At 47.6% G+C, this 22,006-nt stretch overlaps 2 protein-coding genes and 1 pseudogene across 11 annotated transcripts in view; 1 reads left to right on the forward strand and 2 right to left on the reverse strand.

Moving 5' to 3' along the window:
- Positions 1–6,872: 6,872 nt before the first annotated feature.
- Positions 6,873–9,094, reverse strand: DDX28 (DEAD-box helicase 28). The gene is made up of 2 exons (XM_066350122.1): positions 7,208–9,094; positions 6,873–7,150 (listed from the first exon to the last, which is right to left on the reverse strand). The coding sequence occupies exon 1, from the start codon at positions 9,055–9,057 to the stop codon at positions 7,450–7,452; it is 1,608 nt and encodes a 535-aa protein (XP_066206219.1). The 5' UTR covers positions 9,058–9,094; the 3' UTR covers positions 6,873–7,150; positions 7,208–7,449.
- Positions 9,095–9,105: 11 nt separating this feature from the next.
- Positions 9,106–22,006, forward strand: part of DUS2 (dihydrouridine synthase 2) — a 45,211-nt gene continuing 32,310 nt past the window's right edge. For 2 of the 10 annotated variants that reach the window (XM_066350124.1, XM_066350132.1), the window contains exons 1-4: positions 9,116–9,206; positions 9,710–9,838; positions 15,870–15,956; positions 19,595–19,737. In XM_066350124.1, the coding sequence (XP_066206221.1) occupies positions 19,612–19,737 (126 nt within the window). In that variant the 5' untranslated portion in view covers positions 9,116–9,206; positions 9,710–9,838; positions 15,870–15,956; positions 19,595–19,611. Of the gene's footprint in view, positions 9,207–9,254; positions 9,274–9,461; positions 9,481–9,709; positions 9,839–15,869; positions 15,957–19,594; positions 19,738–22,006 lie in introns of those variants that run through there. The other 8 variants (XM_066350123.1, XM_066350129.1, XM_066350125.1 and 5 more) reach the window with 7 other exon arrangements.
- On the reverse strand, positions 21,702–21,868 carry LOC136381565 (U2 spliceosomal RNA; annotated as a pseudogene).

Below are 22,006 nucleotides of genomic sequence, written 5' to 3' on the forward strand. Positions count from 1 at the left end.
GATCTCAGCATTCTAGGTTGATGCCTTATCCAGTGTGTCACCACAGGTCAGGCTGACTGCCTAATAATATTTTATTGATTTGAATTCTAATGTAGATAACCCCCACCCCTGCACATTGCATTTGATTGTGATATCTCTTAATCTGTGGGTTGTTTGTCCTTTCTTCTCCCTTGCAATTCTTTAAAATAATTTTAAATTATTTATTTATTTTAGCAAGAGAGAAAGGGGAAGAGAGACAAGAACATCAGTCTGTCCCTGTATGTGCCTTGACTGGGGCTCGAACTGGCAACCTCTGCACTTGGGGACAATGCTCTAACCAACTGAGCTATCTGGCCAGGGTATAAAATAATTTTTTATTTTTCAATTACAGTTGACATACCATATTATATTAGTTTCAGGTGCACAACATAGTGATTAAACATTTCTAAATCTTCCACATAAGTCTAGTATCCATCTGATGCCATACATAGTTATTACAATATTTCAATTATATTCCATATAATGCACTTGATATCTCCTTGACTTTTTTTTTTTTTGTATTTTTCTGAAGTTGGAAATGGGGAGGCAGTCAGACAGACTCCCGCATGCACCCGACTGGGATCCACCCGGCGCGCCCACCAGGGGGCGATGATCTGCCCATCTGGGACGTTGCTCTGTTGCAACCAGAGCCATTTTAGTGCCTGAGGCAGAGGCCACAGAGCCATCCTCAGCGCCCGGGCCAACTTTGCTCCAATGGAGCCTTGGCTGCGGGAGGGGAAGAGAGAGACAGATTTTGAAGGAGAGGGGGAGGGGTGGAGAAGCAGATGGGCACTTCTCCTGTGTGCCCTGGCTGGGAATCGAACCTGGGACTCCTGCACGCCAGGCTGACGCTCTACCACTGAGTCAACCGGCCAGGGGATTTCATTCTTTTTTATGGCTGAGTAATAGTCCATTATAGACATGTACCACTTTATCCATTCGTGTATCGATGGAAATAAGTCTTTTGATTGGAGCATTTAAGGCATTTACATTTAAAGAAATTATTAATACATATATAATGTGGGTGAGGGGAGGGTGAATGAAAAAACAATGGCTCTGGGCCTGACCTGTGATGGCGCAGTGGATAAAGCGTCAACCTGGAAATGCTGAGGTTGCCGGTTCGAAACCCTGGGCTTGCCTGGTCAAGGCACATATGGGAGTTGATGCTTCCAGCTCCTCCCTCCTTCTCTCTCTCTGTTTCTCTCTCTCCCTCTCTCTCTCTCCTCTCTAAAAATGAATAAATAAAATTAAAAAAAAATCAAGGTTAAAAAAAAAAAAGAAAAGAAAAATAATGGCTCTGTCCACACTTTTGTCTGGGAGAAAGCTGCTGCTGCAGCCCTTGCTCTGAAGCAGACAATGCAATTCCCCCTTCTATGTCCCTGGTGCTTTTCAAGCTCCTGCCTCAGTGCTGGAGTTCAGAGCAGGTGAATTTGTCAGTGAGTAAATCCGTGCACCAGCCCCTTAAGGGGAACCTGGGTCTCCAGTAAGCAGCCCTTTCACTCAGCCACAATCCCTGTAGGTTTTCACAGCCAGAAGTTATGGGGATTTCTCCTCCTGGCACTGGGACCCTGGGCTGAAGAGCGCTGAGTGGCGCTGAGACCCCTTGCTCCTGGAGAGGGGAACTCTGTGTTTGGATATCCCCTCTCCCCCATTTCTTTTTTTAAATTTTCTTTTTTACAGAGACAGAGAGAGGGACAGATAGGACAAACAGAAAGGAAGGGAGATGAGAAGCATCAATTCTTCATTGTGGCACCTTAGTTGTTCATCAGTTGCTTTCTCCTATGTACCTTGACCAGGGGGCTCCAGCAGAGCCAGTGACCCCTTGCTTGAGCCAGCGACATTGGGCTTCAGGCCAGTGACCTTGGGGTCATGTCTATGATGCCATGCTCAAGCTGGCAATCCTTAGCTCAAGCTGGCAACCTTGGGGTTTTTATTTATTTATTTAGTATTTTTTGAAGTTAGAAGTGGGGAGGCAGTAAGACAGACTCCCGCATGCACCCAACCGGGATCCACCCAGCCTTCCCACCAGGGGACGATGCTCTACCCATCTGGGGTGTTGCTCCGCTGCAATGGGAGCCATTCTGGCGCCGAGGTGGAGGCTATGGAGCCATCCTCAGCACCCGGGCCAACTTTGCTCCAATGGAGCCCTGGCTCCAGGAGAGGAAGAAAGAGATGGAGAGGAAGGAGAGGGGGAAGGGTGGAGAAATTGATGGGCGCTTCTCCTAAGTGCCCTGACCAGGAATCGAACCCAGACTTCTACACATCAGGCCGACGCTCTACCGCTGAGCCAATAGACCAGGGTTTTACTTTTATTTCATTAACTAATTTATTTAACCCCTGCGGTTTTGAACCTGGTTCCTCCACGTGCCAGTCCAATGCTCTATCCACTGCCTGGTCAGGCTCCCCCATTTCTTAACACCGTGAGTGTGGGGCCTGGCCCTCCCACATCTCCAACCCTCCTAGCAGTATTGATGTAGCTTCTTCTGAATATCCTTAATTATACAGGACTCTGTTCAGTCTTCAGGCTGCTCTCAAGACGGTTGTTCTGTAGTTTAGTTGTAATTTTGATGTACTATTGGGGGGGAAGTGAACATGGTGTTTACCTACTCTGGCATTTTGACAAAAAAGTTCCTCTTTGTAATTTGTGAAAAAAAGTTACATCCTTTGTCCTTTGGTTCTGTTTTGAATTTGCTGACTGCATCCCATAGTCTCATTTCACATGTTCCTCTGTCCCTTGTATTTCCTATAAACTGGTAGCCATAGGAAGCTTTTAAAAGTCCACATGTCCAGACACTGCCTGAAATATATATTCTGTGGGACTGGTATGGGTGCTGGGAATCTCTAATTTTCCTAAGATCCCCATAGGTGAGTGTGAGTCTGCTTGTTGCATATTTGGGAACTGGCAATGCATCTGACTCTGCCAGTAGCCACAAGTCAGCCTCGGTCGCAGCAAGTATCAGAGACAGCCACTAACATGATCATTGCCAGTGCTGGCAGTGGGGGTGGTCACTGCAGGAAGAGGCATTAGCTGTCTTTTGTGGGCGCACTGAGACTCACAGGGGAGTGTTCTGGAGCCCCAGTCCTCTTCCCTCTAACCAAGGTTAGGGAAACTAGTTACACGATCAGGACCTTCCTGGCCTTGAGGGTATGTGTCGGGGGAGAGGCAACAACAGTCTGGCTGCTGTGGCCCCTGTGGACAGTGTGCTGTCCACAGGGTGGGTGATTTCACCCCGGCCTGAGGGGCACAACAAGCTGCTGACAGTGCCCCCTTCTGCTCTGGGCTGCTGAACAGTGGGCCTGGGACACAGAACCAAAGCCTGTGTTCTTTCTTGTCTGATGATATTCCTCCTCTCCTACTTCCCAGGACCACTTTCCCCTTAGCTGCTGGGACACTCCACTGGTGACAGCCAGCACCTCACTGTCATGGCACACAGCACTCAGAGCGACCTTTCTCTCATCTTCATCAGATCACTACCCTGTCCTAAGCCCACCCCTGACTCCCATCACAATGAAGAAAAGACCCACACTCCTCACCATGGCTGACAAGGCCCACCAGAGCCTGGCCCAGACTCACTTCTCCCATCACATCTTCATCCTTTTCTCTGTCCTCCCTGACGCTGTCCTTTCTGCTGGTTCTAGGACAGGCCAGCCTCATTCCTACCACAGGGCCTTTGCATTTGCCATGTTGTCCTCCAGGAATGCTTGTCCTCCAGTTCCTCACATGACCCATCACTTACCTCTCCACTGAAAACTCACCTCCAAGGAGCCCTCCCTGACCACCTGTGTAACCCAGCACCCCCTCATCACTTTCTTCTCTTATCCTATTTTACTTTTCTTTAGAGCAATTCTCATTATTTGAAATTACATTGTTGATTTATCTCTTCCTTTCATTTATGGATGCTCTGAGGGGAGGGGCTTCAGTCATCTCCGTCACCAAAACATCCCAAGCAAATATTTGAAAAAATTGATAGAGGGAGGGGTGGATTTGGAGACGGAAACAGCATTTTCTCAGTCCCACCTCCACACACACACACACGCCCCACAGGGAAGTACTCACTGATGTTCCCCCAATTTGCACTGATGTTGTTGCAGGAGCTACACAGAAGCTGCACCCAAGGGTCCTTTTAGGAGGCAGAAGGTCTTACAGGACCAGGTACCCCACATGGGAATGTACTTCAAGGGAGCAGGGAGGTTTGGGGCCTCACCTTGGACGACTGGATTTCCAGTCAAACACTGGCTTTTACAGAAAATGATTGATCAGTAAGGAACCCCACTGAGGATGGACAGGCTGGGAATAAGAAGGCAGGTGAGCCCTGTGGGAAGGAGGCTGCTGCTCCACTCTCTCCAGGGAGCAGGAGTCCCTGTCTCCTTATTCTGCTCCCGAGACCCAGACTGAAGGCTCCCCGGGGGGGCCGCAGACGGCTTCTTTCAGTCCCAAGAAGCCTCTTAGTCTGTTGGTGGCCACTGGCATGACCCAGGCAGAAGCCCATCTGGAGACCGGGTGGGTCCCTGCTATGGCCACTCTGTATCCTCTTTGCTCCTGGATCCTTCTTGGGTCACAGAATGCAAACTTTTCTTTCTTCTGCCCAAGAAGGCACTCTGCAGAGGATTGAGCAGAGGACCATCAGGTTTCCTGCCAGGCCACCTGCAGCCCTAAGATGTTCAGAGCAGCCTTTCATATAAAACCTGTTTCTGAGGCTCCTTGCCAATGGCTGTTTAGTATGGAAGGAGGGTCCTGGCTGATGGAGACTCAGACAGAATGGCTCAGGTTGAGCCCTGGCCAGTTGGCTCAGTGGTAGAGCGTCGGCCCAGTGTGTGGATGTCTCAGGTTCGATTCCTGGTCAGGGCACACAGGAGAAGTGCCCATCTGCTTCTCCACCCCTTCCCCTCTCACTTCTCTCTCTCTCTCTTCTCCTTCTCTCCTGTAGACATGGCTTGACTGGAGTGAGTTGGCCCCAGGCACTGAGGATGGCTCCATGGCTTCCACCTCAGGCACTAAAAAATAATGGCTCCAGACGCAATGGAGCAAGAACCCCAGATGGGCAGAGCATTGCCCTCTAGAAGGCTTCTCGGGTGGATCCCCGTCAGGGCGTATGCGGGAGTCTGTCTGTCTCCCCTCCTCTCACTAAATTAAAAAAAATAAAAAGAATGGCTCTGGTTGTAATCACCACTGGTGGGCAGTGGGGTTCACTGAAGGAAGAGGCATTAGCTGTTTTAGGCTGTTAGATGTTATCCTCTCTGCAGAGTGCCTCAGCCAGCAAGCTACTGTGGGGTCAAACTCTTACCCCCATGCTCCAGTGAGGTCACATAGGGAATCTTGAGGCTCTAGTTTGGTGGAAAGCAGGCTGGAGGCAGTGAGGCACCCTGCCTGTGCCCTCTTACCTGGCCCTCCCCATCCATGCCCTAGTCAAGTAGCCACTCCCTGTGGAGCATACCTGTGGATTGGCACAGCCCTGGGGACCACAGGAAGGCAAAGAAACTCCATTCCGGATAAGCATGAGAAGCAAGATTAACAAGATTAACCTAAGACAGCTAGGTTTATGGCACTGACTCTAAGTCTCCAACAGCTGGAGAGGTGAAGAGATGGTTTGGTGCTACTCAGAGGAGAAAATAGACAACTCTGCCCTTAGCATGATGAGAGCAAGAAAGATCTGGAGCACCCTTTGATACAGTGTGGCCAAGAGCTTCCTAGCAATGATAACCTGCCCTAGGACGGGGTTCCCTGTTGCTGACCTTAAAGAAGCAAAGACGGGACATTTGTTTGCTGGGGCTGTCACAGAGGGAATGTGGCCAAGCCACTATTTTTAAAACTGGACAACCCTTGTTGAGAACCATAGCACCTCTCTCACTTCCAAGTAGCTTGAATTAGCATGGTGCATGTTAGGAAAGGTAAAGTCAGGCCTAATTAGAAATGACTACCTTTGGGAGTGGCAGGAAATAAAATGTGAAGGGCTTTGTAAGTTTGTCCTGGCAGGTGGTTAGTGTGAGACCACTCAGACTCTCCAAGGTTCCAGACAGATTACTTGTCTGTGAGCATTCCTCTGATCTGGTGGGGGTATCAGTATCATCTCAGGAATTGGCTGGGCCTCTGGGGAAGGCAGAATAGCCTAGGCAAATGATTCATCAACTTGAGACTCACCTAGGAATTCCACTAAACAGTTAAAAATACCTGTGAGTGAATTCTTGAGCCAACTCTCCGAAAGCAAACAGATCTGGAGTGGGGCTCAGGCATCTGCACTTTTAACAAGCTTCCTGGGCAGTTCTGACACATGGTCCACAGATAGTGACCAAGTTATTGTCTAAACTGGGTGGTTCTTGAGAGTCAAAGTGGGCAATACTAAAAACTACATCAGGCATAGTTATGAACAAGAACTATTCAAGGAAAACAGGGATAGTTATTCTCTGCATGAATCACCTCTGACAAAAGCTAGCATGGTGAAGAACACAACCCTGGGTACAGACAGATCAGATTTTGACCTACTAACTGTGATTCTGAGCAAGTTCTTTTACCCTCTGAGCCTCAGTTTCTTCACATAAAAAAAGAGCTTCACTGTACATTTAGTACTATTCTCTGGGCAAAGGTTGCTCTGGGCCCCATTTCTGTTCTCTACAACCTGATCCTTTACACGGTGCAAGTATTTTTAAATTGTTTTGTGGAGTATTATATTTGACTTTCAACTACTCATTACTTCAGGCAAAGCTTATATAATGTTGCAGAGCCTGGAACCTAGGAGATAGTGAGAGGATGATATATCCTTATTTGCCAGTTTGGTAAAACACTGTAATCCTATTTCCTCTTTCGCTGTCTCCAAGAGATTAGGGAAAAGGCAGAGACTGAAAATGCACACAAGGAATACTTTTGTGTCAGTCTGCCTTTTATTCTTCTGCCAGTAATTCCTAGAGACGTTTCACCAATTATGTGCAAGTGTTCCACTGGCATTGTTGGTGAAGAAAATTTCTACTACTTGTCACATCACCCTTCCTTTCTCATGGAGGCTTAAAGAACGTTTGGGGGGCAGAAAATAGTATCTACATGTTTACAAACTAAAATATCAATTGAAATAATCTTTGTCCTTGGTATAGTATTTTGGAGTGTGAGTTTCCTCAATCCAATGAATACTGCCCAGTGTTGCTGACCTTAAAGAAGCAAAGACGGGACATTTGTTTGCTGGGGCTGTCATTAGGGGACATTATTATTAGGGGAACCTGTAAAAACATTTTTGTTAGAAATCATGACATAATACAAACCCCAAATCTACTTTATTTCCATGACTCATGTGAGACTACAGTCATGCTCAGTAGCTCACCTTCCAATGCCAGCCAGCAGCTTGCCAGACCTTCAGGGAGGTGATGGGCAGCCTGGAGCATCCTACTGAGAAGTGTGCTACTCCACCCAGCATTCAGGGAAAGATCCCTGTTGTGGCATCACATTCATGTAAACTGGGGCAAAGCCTCTTTCACTGAGGACCCTAGTCCTGGAAGGCTTCTCTTCCGGCGAGCTGCCAGCTCAATCTTCTGAACCAGGCTCACATCCCAGGGATGGGTAACAAAGCTGATGACGGTGCCTGGCACCTCACTCCCTACGCGGCCCACCCTCCCCGCTCTGTGGATATAATCTTGCAGGGTGAGGGGGAAATCATAATTGACAACTAGTTCCACATGGGTGCTGTCCAGGCCCCTAGAGGCTATGTCTGTGCAGAGAAGTATGTCTCGGGAGCCCTTCTGGAAGCTCTGGAAGATACCTGCCCTCATTGAGGCTGGCATTTGTCCCTGGAGCCTTAGATGTTGGATTTTGTGGTCATCCAGAATATATCCTAGCCAGTTCACAGTGCTGGAGCTATTACAGAACACCAGAACAGTGCCAGAGGAGCCAGTACTATCTGCTCTGTCATGTTGCTTGAGGATCTGCACCAGTTCAGCTACTTTCTCTGCTCCCTTCAACCTCAAAAATGTCTGTTTGACATGAGGCATGATACAGTGGAGCTTAGAGCTGGTGATGGTGGTTAGAGAGTCTGAGCTGGCAATGTTACTCAGCACCTGACCTACACCTTCGGGAAATGTGGCCCCTACGAGCACCAACTGAGCTTTGGGATTGAAGGAGTCTTTTAAATCATTTGGGCCTTCTGCTATATGGCTCTTGCCTAAGATGTAGTCTACGATTTCCAGGAAACTTTCATCCAACAGTGTGTCTGCCTCATCCAATACTAAGAAGGAGAGCTGCTCCAGGCTAATCAGCTGACGTCTCAGTGCCTTCCACAGAGCCCCCGGAGTGGCCACTAGTATATCAGCTGTAGGCTGTTTGAACAGTTGCTGCCTGATCCTACTAATGCCATGGCCTCCCTCTAACTCCAGCACCTGGAGTCCCAAGAAGCTGCCCAAGGGCTGGGCCACCGCCCGCACCTGCTCGGCTAATTCTCGCGAAGGCACAAGAACCAGGCTTCGGGGAGAGGGGATACTGCGAGATTCTAAGCTCCGCCGGCACAAGAGCTGTTGAAGCAGAGGTAATAGGTAACTGAGAGTCTTGCCACTGCCTGTTTCCGCTGCGCAAACGATGTGGCGGCCGCGAAGTAATGGGGGGATGGCACTCGACTGCACGGTGGTGGGTCGAACGACTTCAGGAGCAACCTCCCGTAGTGCGTTCAGTATGCGTGGCTCCAGACCCAGATCGGCGAAGGTACCCTCGGCCGAGAAGTTCCGCAATGCTGGTGTCTCGTGTTGTGACCGCTCGATGGAGAAGTGGTCCGAGCGGGCGCGCCGATTCTTCCAGCCACGTGAAGCGAGTGGCACGCTCTCCCAACGACCCAGCGTGAGGCGCGCCGGCTGGTTGAACTCCGGTCGCCGCGCCGAGATCAGTAGCCGGCCGGGTCGCACCAGCACCGGTCGCGGGGAGTTCCGCCGCTCGTTCTGCCGCTGTAGAGCCCGTGGGATGCGCACCACTGGCAGGGGCTCGTCGGGACTGCTAACCGCCAGGTCCCGTCGAGGCAGCAGAAACCACCGAGCCGCAAGCAACGAAAGCCGCGGCCGCTGTACTAAAGCCATGTTTTCCTAGCTGCTGGAGAGACGCACGGCACTGACGTCACTTACGCGCCAAGGCATCGCAGACGGTGGCTGGGGCGGCTCAGTACGGCACGCGGAATTGGAGAACCTTGAGGAAGGAGGGAGAATTTGTACAGTTCAGCAGCGGCGAGGTCTGTAGGTCCGAACTGGGGTTGGAGACGTCCAGACCCAGGCCAACCTTGGGGAAAGGCGTGAAATGTAGGCAGGACTGGGGTCCGACGATATCCCGCAACGGGGCTCAGGTCTTACGGATCAGGAGGGCGGAGGTCTGGCGATTGGGAGGTCTATCCCTGCGATTCTCCTTTGTCGCCCTCACCACTCCGGTGATGGCTTGTCCAGTGCTGTTCTCCGCCTGTAAACTCCGAGGGTGCGACGATGTTTTACCATATGTGGTCCCCGAGCAAGGTCTGGTGTTAGGTCTCTTTATTCACAGCCTGAATGAATGGCCAGGCCTTGGAGGGGACGGGGCAAGACGGGCAAGGTGTGAAAGATCCGGGCTAAACCTCCCGCTTCCACCCCCCGCCCAGCTGACATTCCAGAGGGCAAGCTAGTAGCCTTCATCTTATTATCTCAACGAAGGTCTTCAGGCTTTATTTCAAGCAGACTCATCTCTTCACACGTTTTCTCTTTTCAGCTGAGGTTCACACTCCAGTGTCATTCCACCTAACTTCTCATCCTGAACACCTCCACTGGCTTCCTAGTCAGACATGTAAATTACCTGAATAGTAGTGAGGAAGGTCCTGCTACCCTACAGAGTGATTAGGTACGTGGCTTGTCCCACATAGCCCTGGTCAGGCAGAATATTTTACTTGAATTCGGATGTTCAGGTTGCAAAACAAACAAAACAAAACAAAACCTTACACAAATCATACTAGAGCTGGAAGATGGGTGTCATCTTTTCTGTAGTCTCCAGTACCTGGGGTGGGAGATAAAGTAACTGGAATAACCATCTGGGAGGTTCTTAACATCTGGAGAAAGTGTTTTAGTTTCATCAAATACCATTAAAAAGATAAGTACTTTTAAAATTTCAAATACCATTTTGATATACAAGTAGACGTTCTTGAGACTTACCTGTTAAACCAGCAGAGGAGAGAGCTTTGACTAGTGACAGTGAACAGTCATTAATTTTACCTCCGTTTCTCCCTCCACCCCCCCATATGACACTGGAGAAATTTTTAGTTGTCACAACTGTGGAGGTGGTATTGGCATCTGTCTAGTGGGTAGAGGCCAGGGATGCTGTTAAATAATTGTGCAGTGCACAGGACAGTCCCTATAAAAATGAATTATCTGGCACAAAATGTCAAGTTTGCTGTTGAGAAACTGCCTATAGGGTGAGGACTGAAGGGAGGCAGAGGTTACCACATATACTTTCACTTCAGGTAGGCTCATTTGCCAAACTCTTGTACTGGCCCTAGCCCATCTCCAGAATCTATGGAAGGCCAAGCTTGTAATTTTGTTTCGATAAGGAACATTGGGGGCTCCTGAAAATTATAAACATAGGAGGAGTGATTCAAGAAGGTAAAGCTGCAGAAGAGAAGTTTAGAGAGAACAAAACTGTGTTATATTTGGGAAAGTGCCTGGTGGAAAAGAGATGAGGTCCCGTTCCAGGAGGAAAAACTGAGACCAATGGGTGATAGGGGGGCAGATTCTGAATTTATATTTATTTATTCATTTCAGAGAGAGGGAGAAGGGGAAGAGAGACAGATGGACAGACAGAAACATTTTGTTTCTAAATGTGCCCTGACCGGGGATTGAACCAGCAGCCTTTGCATATTGGGATGATGCTCTAACCAACCAAGCTATCTGGCCAGGGTTGAATTTAATATAAAGAACTGCTATAGCAACTCAGATTGCATAAATTTGTCTTGAGAGTACTGAATGTTCCACGAAAAGTTCAACACATACTGGATGGCCACTGACTATTGATATGAAGAGATAGAGGGTATTTGATAGGGGTCAGGAACCTTTTTGGCTGAAAGAGCCATGAACGCCACATATTTTAAAATGTAATTCCGTGAGAGCCATATAACGACCCGTGTATGTTATGCATTATCCAAAAAAAATTTGGTGTTGTCCCAGAGAACAGCTGTGATTGGCTCTAGCCACCCGCAACCATGAACATGAGCGGTAGGAAATGAATAGATTGTAATACATGAGAATGTTTTATATCAGGCCTACCAGAAAGTTCTGTCTGTTTCTATCACAACAAGTTTCAACACGTAAGCACATGTTTATTTGGTACATGTGTGCCTCTCTATTTTTATCACTTAATGGATACATACTGACGTAGCAAATTAACAAAAACAAAGTTGATTCACATTATTAGTCTTATGTGTGGAGCGATAGTGTACCCATGGCTACTGATAAAGTTCATTTACGCCACTGTATTGTATACGAATTTCAACAAGGAAGAAATGCTACAGAAGCATGTAGAAATTTATTGAAAGTGTTTGGTGAAGGTACAGTTTCTGATAGGACATGCAGAAGATGGTTCGAAAAATTCGAAACAGGTGATTTCGACCTTTCTGATAAGCCATGTTCTGGGCGACCATCTTTGATTGATGACGATGTTGTTAAGACCATGTTGGAGCAAAATCCTTTTCTGACAACATTGGAGATTGCAGAAAGGCTTAATTCAGCTCAGCAAACCATTTCGGACCATATTCAGAAGATAGAATTGGTGTGGAAATATATTATTTAATAAAGTTTATTGATGGTAAGAAAAATTTGTATTTTGTTTTATTCCAAAAACGGACAGAACTTTCCGGTAGACCTTAGATTTTTTTTTTTTCTTTTTTCTGAAGCTGGAAATGGGGAGAGACAGTCAGACAGACTCCCGCATGCGCCTGACTGGGATCCACCTGGCACGCTCACCAGGGGGCGACGCTCTGCCCATCTGGGGCGTTGCTCTGTTGTGACTAGAGCCATTCCAGCGCCTGGGGCAGAGGCCAAGGAGCTATCCCCAGCGCCCTGGCCATCTTTGCTCCAATGGAGCCTTGGCTGTGGGAGGGGAAGAGAGAGACAGAGAGGAAGGAGAGGGGGAGGGGTGAAGAAGCAAATGGGTGCTTCTCCTGTGTGCTCTGGCCGGGAATCGAACCTGGGACTTCTGCACACCAGGCTGACGCTCTACCACTGAGCCAACCGGCCAGGGCCTAGACCTTATATTTTTAACATTATTATTTTGATTAAAGATTTGTCTGCGAGCCAGATGCAGCCATCAAAAGAGCCACATCTGGCTCACGGGCCATAGATTCCCGGTCCCTGATATAAAGGATGCTCCAAGATATTTTGGTTCTATACTACTTTTATGATTTTTTTTCAGGGACAGAGAGAGAGTCAGAGAGAGGGATAGATAGGGACAGACAGACAGGAATGGAGACAGATGAGAAGCATCAATCATCAGGTTTTCGTTGCGACACCTTAGTTGTTCATTGATTGCTTTCTCATATGTGCCTTGACCGTGGGCCTTCAGCAGACCAAGTAACCCCTTGCTCAAGCCAGCGACCTTGAGTCCAAGGTGGTAAGCTATTGCTCAAACCAGATGAGCCCACGCTCAAGCTGGCGACCTTGGGGTCTCGAACCTGGGTCGTCCGCACCCCAGTCCGACACTCTATCCTGCGCCACCACCTGGTCAGGCTAGACCTTTTTACTTTCTAACCCAACTCTTTGCCTCCTACCATCATGGACTGGGGGTACTTCATCCTTCAGTCCATCTTTGATTGCCTGAGTGATCGTATTAAAACACAGCCAGGGCCATTTACCCCTTGACTCAAAAGCCATCAGTAGCCTGGTCAGGCAGTGGCACAATGGATAGAGCACTGGACTGGAACGCGAAGGACCCAGGTTTGAAACTCCAAGGTCGCTGGCTGGAGCGCGGGCTCATCTGGCTTGAGCATGAGGTCGCTACCTTGAGAGTAGGATCATAGACATGACCCCATTGTTGCTAACTTGAGCAAGGAGTCACTTGCTCTGCTGTAGCCCCTGGTCAAGGCACATATAAGAAAGAAATCAATGAATAGCTAAGGAGACTAAGGAGCTGCAATGAAGAATTGATCCTTCTCATCTCTCCCGGTCTATCTGTCCCTATCTGTCCCTCTCTCTGACTTTCTCTCTCTGTCCAAAAAAAAAAAAAAAAAAAAGCCATAAGTACATCCCTGTTGTCTGTAGATAATCTAATCACTGTCCAGAATCTGGCCCCAGCTTCATCTCCTGCTGCTTTCTTACCTGACCCTTGTTCACTCAAGTGGGAGCTTCCATGAAAATTGCTTACAGGGCCTGTAGTCTTTTACTGGGTAAGCAAGGGAATGGGGTCGGCATTCATCTGCTCCATAACCAAGTGGAGGTAAGGCAAGTCACTGTAAATGCAGTTTGTCTGTGTAGAGTTCTTACTGTGACTGAAGCATGAACTGTATTGTGGCTCTTATTGCCACTTGACCTATTAATTTCTTTTTATAAGAAACTCTAAGCCAGGGGTCCTTAAACTACAGCCCGCTGGCCGCATGCGGCCTCCTGAGGCCATTTATCCGGCCCCCACCGCACTTCCGGAAGGGGCACCTCTTTCATTGGTGGTCAGTGAGAGGAGCATAGTTCCCATTGAAATACTGGTCAGTTTGTTTATTTAAATTTACTTGTTCTTTATTTTAAATATTGTATTTGTTCCCGTTTTGTTTTTCTACTTTAAAATATGTGCAGTGTGCATAAAGATTTGTTCATAGTTCTTTTTATAGTCCGGCCCTCCAACAGTCTGAGGGACAGTGAACTGGCCCCCTGTGTAAAAAGTTTGGGGACCCCTGCTCTAAGCACCTACCTTATGCCAGATTGTATGCTCTATGTTGAGGATCTGGTGATGAGCAAGGCACAGTGCTTGCCTTCACCTTATGATGAGGGAGGCATATTGACAGTTTATCTTGTAATTAAAAGAATATATTCTAGGACATGAGTTAACTCAGAGGAGGAATACTTACCCTGTGTTTGTGAGGGAAGTTTTCCTGGAGGAGGTGACATCTATACTGAAATTCTGAAAGGCCAGTGGAAATCAACTGGAGGAGGAATAGGGATATGGCTCCTAGGCAGGGAAGCTCTTTAGAGACTCCAAACTTAGAACAGGCCAGTTTCGGGGAAGCAGAAATACTTCAGAATAGTTGAAGCTTGATATGGGGGGTAGTTAAGAGGGCAGAGAACAATCAGTGAAAGATGGGGCTCTGTGGAAGGCACACCAGACCTTGTTTGCTGTGTTAAAGAGCTTGGACTTAATTTTAAAGGCAGTGGGGAAAATGAGGCTGTTATGTCCTGATTTGTGTTTAGAAAGATTCCACTGGCTGCCAGAAGGAACATGGATTGGATATAATGAGCCTGGAAGCAGACAGACTTGTTTGAAGGGTGTTGCCATGGTTCAGTTGATAGATAATAGCAGTGTTAGAGCTGAGAAATAGTTTCAGTTTTTTCCGTTTCATTACATCCCGCATTGCCTTGATCCTAAAAGAGCTAGAGGATGTTTGTTGATATAACAATAGACTTAGAGTGTGTTGAAAGTGTAAAAGCCTTATAATTAGAGCAGTTAACATTTATTAATCCCTTACTGTATGCCAAAAACTATTGTGCATCGTGAAATTTACTGTTTACAGCATCCCCCCAACATAGATTCTGTTGAAGTCTCATATTCCAGTGGGAGAAGCTGAGCCCCGATGTCGGGGCGGATTCCAGTGCGGGTCTGTTTGACAGTATATCACCTTTTTCTGTTACAAATATAATGGATCAGTTTAGCGTTTTCTCATTAACATGTTTTGAATGGGAAATAGAATAATTCTTTAAATATCTAATGCTAACCCTAATTTTTTTTTTTTTTTTTGTATTTTTCTGAAGCTGGAAACGGGGAGAGACAGACAGACTCCCGCATGCGCCCGACCGGGATCCACCCGGCACGCCCACCAGGGGGCGACGCTCTGTTGCGACCAGAGCCACTCTAGCGCCTGGGGCAGAGGCCAAGGAGCCATCCCCAGTGCCCGGGCCATCTTTGCTCCAATGGAGCCTCGCTGCGGGAGGGGAAGAGAGAGACAGAGTGGAAGGAGAGGGGGAGGGATGGAGAAGCAGATGGGCGCTTCTCCTGTGTGCCCTGGTCGGGAATCGAACCCGGGACTTCTGCACGCCAGGCTGACGCTCTACCACTGAGCCAACTGGCCAGAGCCTAAATTTTTGTTTTAAAGAAACCACTTTTTAAGCAAGGTTATAGTCTCTGGAAAAATTGACTTGGTGAGGACTAGTAAAGCTTTTCCATTCATTGCTTTCCTTGAATAGTGTTATGTTCAATCTGAAGCATTATAATTAATGGGATGTTGTATCCACACAGCTGAAAAGAAGTTAAGGTTACTGAGAAAGAAATTGGGAGTAATGAAAATGTGATAGAGAAGACCAGCTATTAAAGGAATGGTACGCCTGACCTGGGGTGGCGCAGTGGATAAAGCGTCGACCTGGAAATGCTGAGGTCGCCGGTTCGAAACCCTGAGCTTGCCTGGTCAAGGCACATATGGGAGTTGATGCTTCCAGCTCCTCCCCACCTTCTCTGTCATTCTCTCCTCTCTCTCTCCCTCTCTGTCTCTCTCTCTCCCTTTCTCTCTCCTCTCTAAAATGAATAAATAAAATTAGAAAAAAAATAAAGGAATAGTACAAGAGATTGAGGATATGTGACTAAAATGGTGATTTGGGTGTGGCCTCAGGGCCGGGTGAGTGGTTGTGATAGTAACTGGGGAAGGTTGGGGGCTGCCTAATGTCTCTGAGAAGAGTCTTTTTGGAAGCAGGGCTTGTCAGGCACCATTTTCAGTGCTCCAGAGGAAGTTCCCAGACCACCTACCCCACAAGAGGGTGTCCACTCAGCCATCACAGAGGTGAGTGTTCAGTAACATCTTATGAAGCATCTGTGAAGGGCCAGGTACTGGGCTCAGCGCTAGAAACCTGGTGGTGAACTAAGTAAGCAGCCAAACCTCTATCCTTAGAGCATGTAGTCCTGGGGGTCTAGAGGAGCTGTACTTTGAACAAGAGACAACATAAATAAGTACGGACACATGGATTGTAACTGAGCTTTAGGAAATACAAGGTAATGTGAGAGCATGTAACCAGGGACCTGAAGTTAGATCGCCCGTTAGAGGCATATACAAAGGGGGACCTTAGGGAGAGTATTCCAGACAGAACTGCAAGTGCATGGGCCCCAGGGCAGCAGAAAGCTTGGTGTGAGAGACTTTAAAAGAAGACCAGGGTGGGGGGAAAAAAAGACCAGGGTGGCCAGAGCAGAGAGTGAGGGGGAGAGGGGCTCAAGGTGAGGCTGGAGAGATCACAGAGGCAGGTCATGCAGGGTTTTATGGGCTGTCAGTAGGGGTTGGGATTTATTCTAAACTCAGTGGGAAGCCACTGAGGGTATAAACAGGGAAGTGACATTGTCAGAATTGCCTTTTTAAGGTGCCAAGCTAGCTATTGTGAAGACAGTGGATAGGAGGAGGCAAGAATAGACATGGGGAAGCCCGTTAGGAGGCTAGCTTAGTGTGCCATGGTAGCAGTGGAATGGAGCAAAGCAGATGGATGTAAGTTGTATTTTGAAGGTTATTTCAGCAAGAGTTAACGATGGGTTGGATGTGGAGAACGTAGGGGATTGGCTTCAGGATCCCTGTGGATACAAAAATTCTTGTCCTGTATAAAATGGGGTAGTATTTAAAACAGTGGTCCCCAATCCCCGGGCCAGGGACTAGTACCGGTCTGTGGGCATTTTGATACCAGTCCGCAGAGAAAGAATAAATAACTTACATTATTTCCGTTTTATTTATATTTAAGTCTGAATGATGTTTTATTTTTAAAAAATGACCAGATTCAATCTGTTACATCGTCTAAGACTCACTCTTGACGCTTGTCTGGGTCACGTGATACATTTATCCGTCCCACCCTAAAGGCCAGTCCGTGAAAATATTTTCTGACATTAAACTGGTCTGTGGCCCAAAAAAGATTGGGGACCACTGATTTAAAATATATAATCTAGCCTGACCTGTGGTGGCGCAGTGGATAAAGCGTCGACCTGGAAATGCTAAGGTAACCGGTTTGAAACCCTGGGCTTGCCTGGTCAAGGCACATATGGGAGTTGATGCTTCCAACTCCTCCCTCCCTTCTTTCTCTCTATCTCTCTCCTCTCTCTCTCTCTGTCTCTCCCTCTCCTCTCTAAAGTGACTAAATAAAAAATAAAAATAAAATAAGATATATGATCTATATAACCTATATTCGCATATAGGCTAAAGCAAGGCATGCCTGCACATCATTTATGTGGATTCAGCATAGTGCTGGGCATGTGGCAAATTCATGTTTTGCGTTGTGGAACTTTCTGGGATTTTTTTCTGCTTATTTTCCTTTTTTTTTTTTTTTTTTTTTTTAATTTAAAAAACTTATTTGAGAGAGAGAGACAGGGGAGAGAGAGAGAAGCACTAACTCATTATTCCACTTAAATGTGCACCCATTGATTGCTTCTTGTATGTGCCCTGCCCAGGGATCAAACCTGCAACCTTGGCGAGCCAGGACAATGCTTTATCCATTGAACCACCCTGCCAGGACCTTTTCTGCTTTTTTTTTTTTTATGGCAGAGAGGGTCAGAGAGAGGGACAGACAGATAGGAAGGGAGAGAGATGAGAAACATCAATTCTTCATTGCGGTTCCTTAGTTGCTCATTGATTGATTTCTCATATGTGCCTGGACTGGGGGGCTACAGCAGAACGAGTGACCCCTTGCTCAAGCCAGCGATGGGCGCTTCTCCTGTGTGCCAGGGCCTCTGCTTATTTTTATTTTTTATTTTTCAGGGACAGAGAGAGAGTCAGATAGAGGGATAGATAGGGACAGACAGACAGGAACGGAGAGAGATGAGAAGCATCAATCATCAGTTTTTCGTTGCGACACCGTAGTTGTTCATTGATTGCTTTCTCATATGTGCCATGACCGCGGGCCTTCAGCAGACTGAGTAACCCCCCGCTCGAGCCAGTGACCTTGGGTCCATGCTAGTGAGCTTTTTGCTCAAGCCAGATGAGCCCACACTCAAGCTGGCAACCCCTGGGTCTCGAACCAGGGTCCTTCCGCATCTCAGTCCGACGCTCTATCCACTGCGCCACTGCCTGGTCAGGCTCTGCTTATTTTTGATTGGTGGTTGATTGAATCTATGGATATGAAACCCGCAGTACAGAGGGTTGACTATACTGGATATCCAACATACTTATCTAACTTATTTATTTGTTATACTTACTGCTTTTTTTATTTTTAAGATTACTTATTCATTTTAGAGAAGGGAGAGAAAGAGAAAGAGAGAGAGAGAGAGAAGGTGGGGAGGAGCAGGAAGCATCAAATCCCATATGTGCCTTGACCAAGCAAGCCCAAGGTTTTGAACTAGCGACCTCTGTGTTCCAGGTCAATGCTTTATCCACTGTGCCACCACAGGTCAGGCCTGTTATACTATTGCATTTTTTAAAATTATTTTATTTTTCAGAGGCAGAGAGAGAGTCAGAGAGAGGGATAGACAGGGACAGACAGACAGGAACGGAGAGATGAGAAACATCAATCATTAGTTTTTTGTTGTGCATTACAACACCTTAATTGTTCATTGATTGCCTTCTCACATGTGCCTTGACCGCGGGCCTTCAGCAGACTGAGTAGCCCCTTGCTCGAGCCAGCGACCTTGGGCTCAAGCTGGTGAGCTTTTGCTCAAACCAGATGAGCCCGTACTCAAGCTGGCAACCTCGGGGTCTCGAACCTGGGTCTTCTGCATCCCAGTCTGATGCTCTATCCACTGTGTCACCGCCCGGTCAGGCACTATTGTATTTTTGTTTGTGTTCTCTGATTGGATTAAAAGCTCTAGGTCCTGGCCAGTTGGCTCAGTGGTAGAGCGTCGGCCTGGTCTGCAGAGGTCCTGGGTTCGATTCCCGGCCAGGGCACACAGGAGAAGCGCCCATCTGCTTCTCCACCCCTCCCCCTCTCCTTCCTCTCTGTCTCTCTCTTCCCCTCCTGCAGCCGAGGCTCCATTGGAGCAAAGATGGCCCGGGCGCTGAGGATGGCTCCTTGGCCTCTACCCCAGGCGCTAGAGTGGCTCTGGTTGCAACAGAGCGATGCCCCGGAGGGGCAGAGCATCACCCCCTGGTGGGCAGAGCGTCGCCCCCTGGTGGGCGTGCTGGGTGGATCCCGATCGGGCGCATGCGGGAGTCTGTCTGACTGTCTCTCCCCATTTCCAGCTTCAGAAAAACACACACACAAAAAAAGGATTAAAAGCTCTACCAGAGCAGGAATTTTTGTTTGTCTTGTTCTCTAATGTATCCCCAAAGTCTAGAGTCGTAACTGGCACAGACTAGACACTTAAATATTTATTGGGTGAATGAATGAGCGTATATTATTATTATGGTCAGAAGAAGATACAAAGTACTATGTGTTGGAAGGAAGAAGGAAGGCCTGCTCTGGATACTATGAGATTTTCTCTATTTGAATTTCTAACTCTTGTTTTCCCTTTTTTCAGGCTAGAGCAGAGAAGGAATGATTGTGAACAGCCTCCCATTGTGCTACCACAATAAACTCATCTTAGCACCTATGGTTCGGGTAGGGACTCTCCCAATGCGGCTGCTGGCCCTGGACTATGGGGCAGACATTGTGTACTGTGAGGTAAGGGGCTGCTGATTTTCCCAGAGAGCTTTTCCGCAAGCACTGGGTGGAAGTGGTCAGAATGGAGTGGGGGGAGGTGTGGCAGAAAGGGCACTGACTTCCCAGGTGCTCACTGTAGGCAGCAGGAGACAAAGACATGACATTTATGAGTTCTGTGAGCTTGCTGAGGGCCAGCAGCCTGGGCAGCATGGTGACATTGCTGGATACCTGAGCCAGGTGGATGGATGAGTACCATGTCAAGGCACTCTCCTGGCTCCTATGGACTTTCATACACATTCAGTACATGAATAAATGAACTTAAGGATAACAATAGAGATGGACATGCTAGGTCTTCATCCACTTAGCCCATATTGACCAACATGGCCTTGGAGGATGGCTCAGACACAGATGAAGCCTCCTGCTTCTTCTGTGTTGCCCCAGCTCCATCTCTGTCCAGCTGTCCCCTCCTCATGATCACTTCAAGACACAGGGTATATGGTGTCCCTCTCTGTCCTTGCTTTGCATGCTGTCTTGATCGAATTTTGCTTCCTCTGATGATTCTCCATGCCCCTTCTTTCCCAAATCTTGTGCACTCAGTACAAGTAAGAATTGGTCCTTGAGTTTTAGCCTTTTATTTTTAGATTCAATTATGCCCCCACCATTCTGCTGGTTTCTTCTGTTGGACCAAGTGGTAGGAAGGGTTCAGGCCTTCAGAACCACCAGCTCCTGGGCTTAAACCTATTACAGGGAAAGATTCTGGGGTTGTTTAAGTTGAAGAAAAGGCTTTGGCGCCTCATTAACATGTCCAATCCCTTTGGCTTTCACTTTTCCTGTGCAGGCAGCAATTTCCTGGGACTCTAGAAAATGGGGTTATCTTCACTTGGAAATGTGTGGAATGAAACACCAGGGTGGAAGTCAGTGACTGCACTGTAGCACAGGGCCTGTTCTAAACAGTCGCTGTGTGATTTTGGTCCCGGGGAAACTGGTGTGATGGGGGTCATAGAAGCTGGGCAGTGGGAGGGTGATGCCACAGGAAACAGGTGACCTGCCAGGTTCCAGAACCTTCATCAGCTACTTCTTTGGAATTTCTTAAGAGTTGTTTTCAAGCACTTTGGAAGTCATGGGCACAGGATTTATGTTATGGCTTCAGAGTGTGGTCTTCCTTTCCTCCAAGGTCCTTCTAATTGGTCAAAACTAATGAATGTGACCAATCCTTTTCTCCAGGGCTCTGCTTTAGTTAGGAGAAGAGGAAATACTCATTAAAACTCTTTGGCATGTTTGATGTGCTCATACTTTCGAAGAATCAGTATGGCTTCTGAACAAAGGGGCTTTTGCTGGAGGAGACAGAGGCCCTCCACCCAGACCTAGCTAGCCCCTGCGCAGAGCAGAAGTTTAACACAGGTAGGCAGACAGGCTGGATCCTGTTGGTGGGTGGTTGGCTGGGCCCTAAGTGGTGAACATGACATAGTGTGGTGACCGGTGCCCCCTGGTGGATTCAGAGATGCACTGCAGGCCTGCATTATATGAACTGCCTGGATGATCTTAACTGGCTTCACATGAGATGGCCCATATGTGAGATTAGGTAGTCAAACCACCTCACCCAACTCACAGGACTGGGTATATGATCTATACAAGGCATGCAAGTACCTCCTTAAAAGCCCTGTAAAGCCTGACCTGTGGTGGCGCAATGGATAAAGCATCAACCTGGAAACGCTGAGGTTGCCGGTTCAAAACCCTAGGCTTGCCTGGTCAAGGCACATATGGGAGTTGATGCTTCCTGCTCCTCCCCCCTTCTCTCTCTCTCTCTCTCTCTCTCTCTCTCCCCCCTCTCTATAATGAATAAATAAAATCTTAAAAAAAAAAAAAAAGGCCCTGTAAAGCCATAAGCAGCTGGAGGTGAAGAAAGGATGAACCAGCTCAGCAAAAGTCAAGGGAGCAGTAGTCTGATTCCCCAGCAAGGTCTGCCCTATTGACGGGAGTTTTCCAGGAGTTCCTCAGATGTCGTGTTTCTATTCCTTTTTATAAGAACAATAAGAACAATGGGACTTAAGTGGCCCAGACTGTGAGGGACACTTATCTGTTCTACTTGTACCTTTTAAACTGATAAGAACAGATACTACACTTGATCTTAGCCGAAAGGCCAAGAAGCAATGTACTTGTACCTTTTAATAAGCAAGGTCAAGGGAGAAGGCAATGTTTTTTTTTGTTTGTTTGTTTGTTTTTGTATTTTTCTGAAGTAAGAAGCAGGGAGGCAGAGAGACAGACTCCCACATGCTGCTGGCTGGGATAT

This window comes from Saccopteryx leptura, chromosome 9, assembly GCF_036850995.1.
Source record: "Saccopteryx leptura isolate mSacLep1 chromosome 9, mSacLep1_pri_phased_curated, whole genome shotgun sequence".
In the NCBI taxonomy this organism is placed as follows: Eukaryota; Metazoa; Chordata; class Mammalia; order Chiroptera; family Emballonuridae; genus Saccopteryx; species Saccopteryx leptura.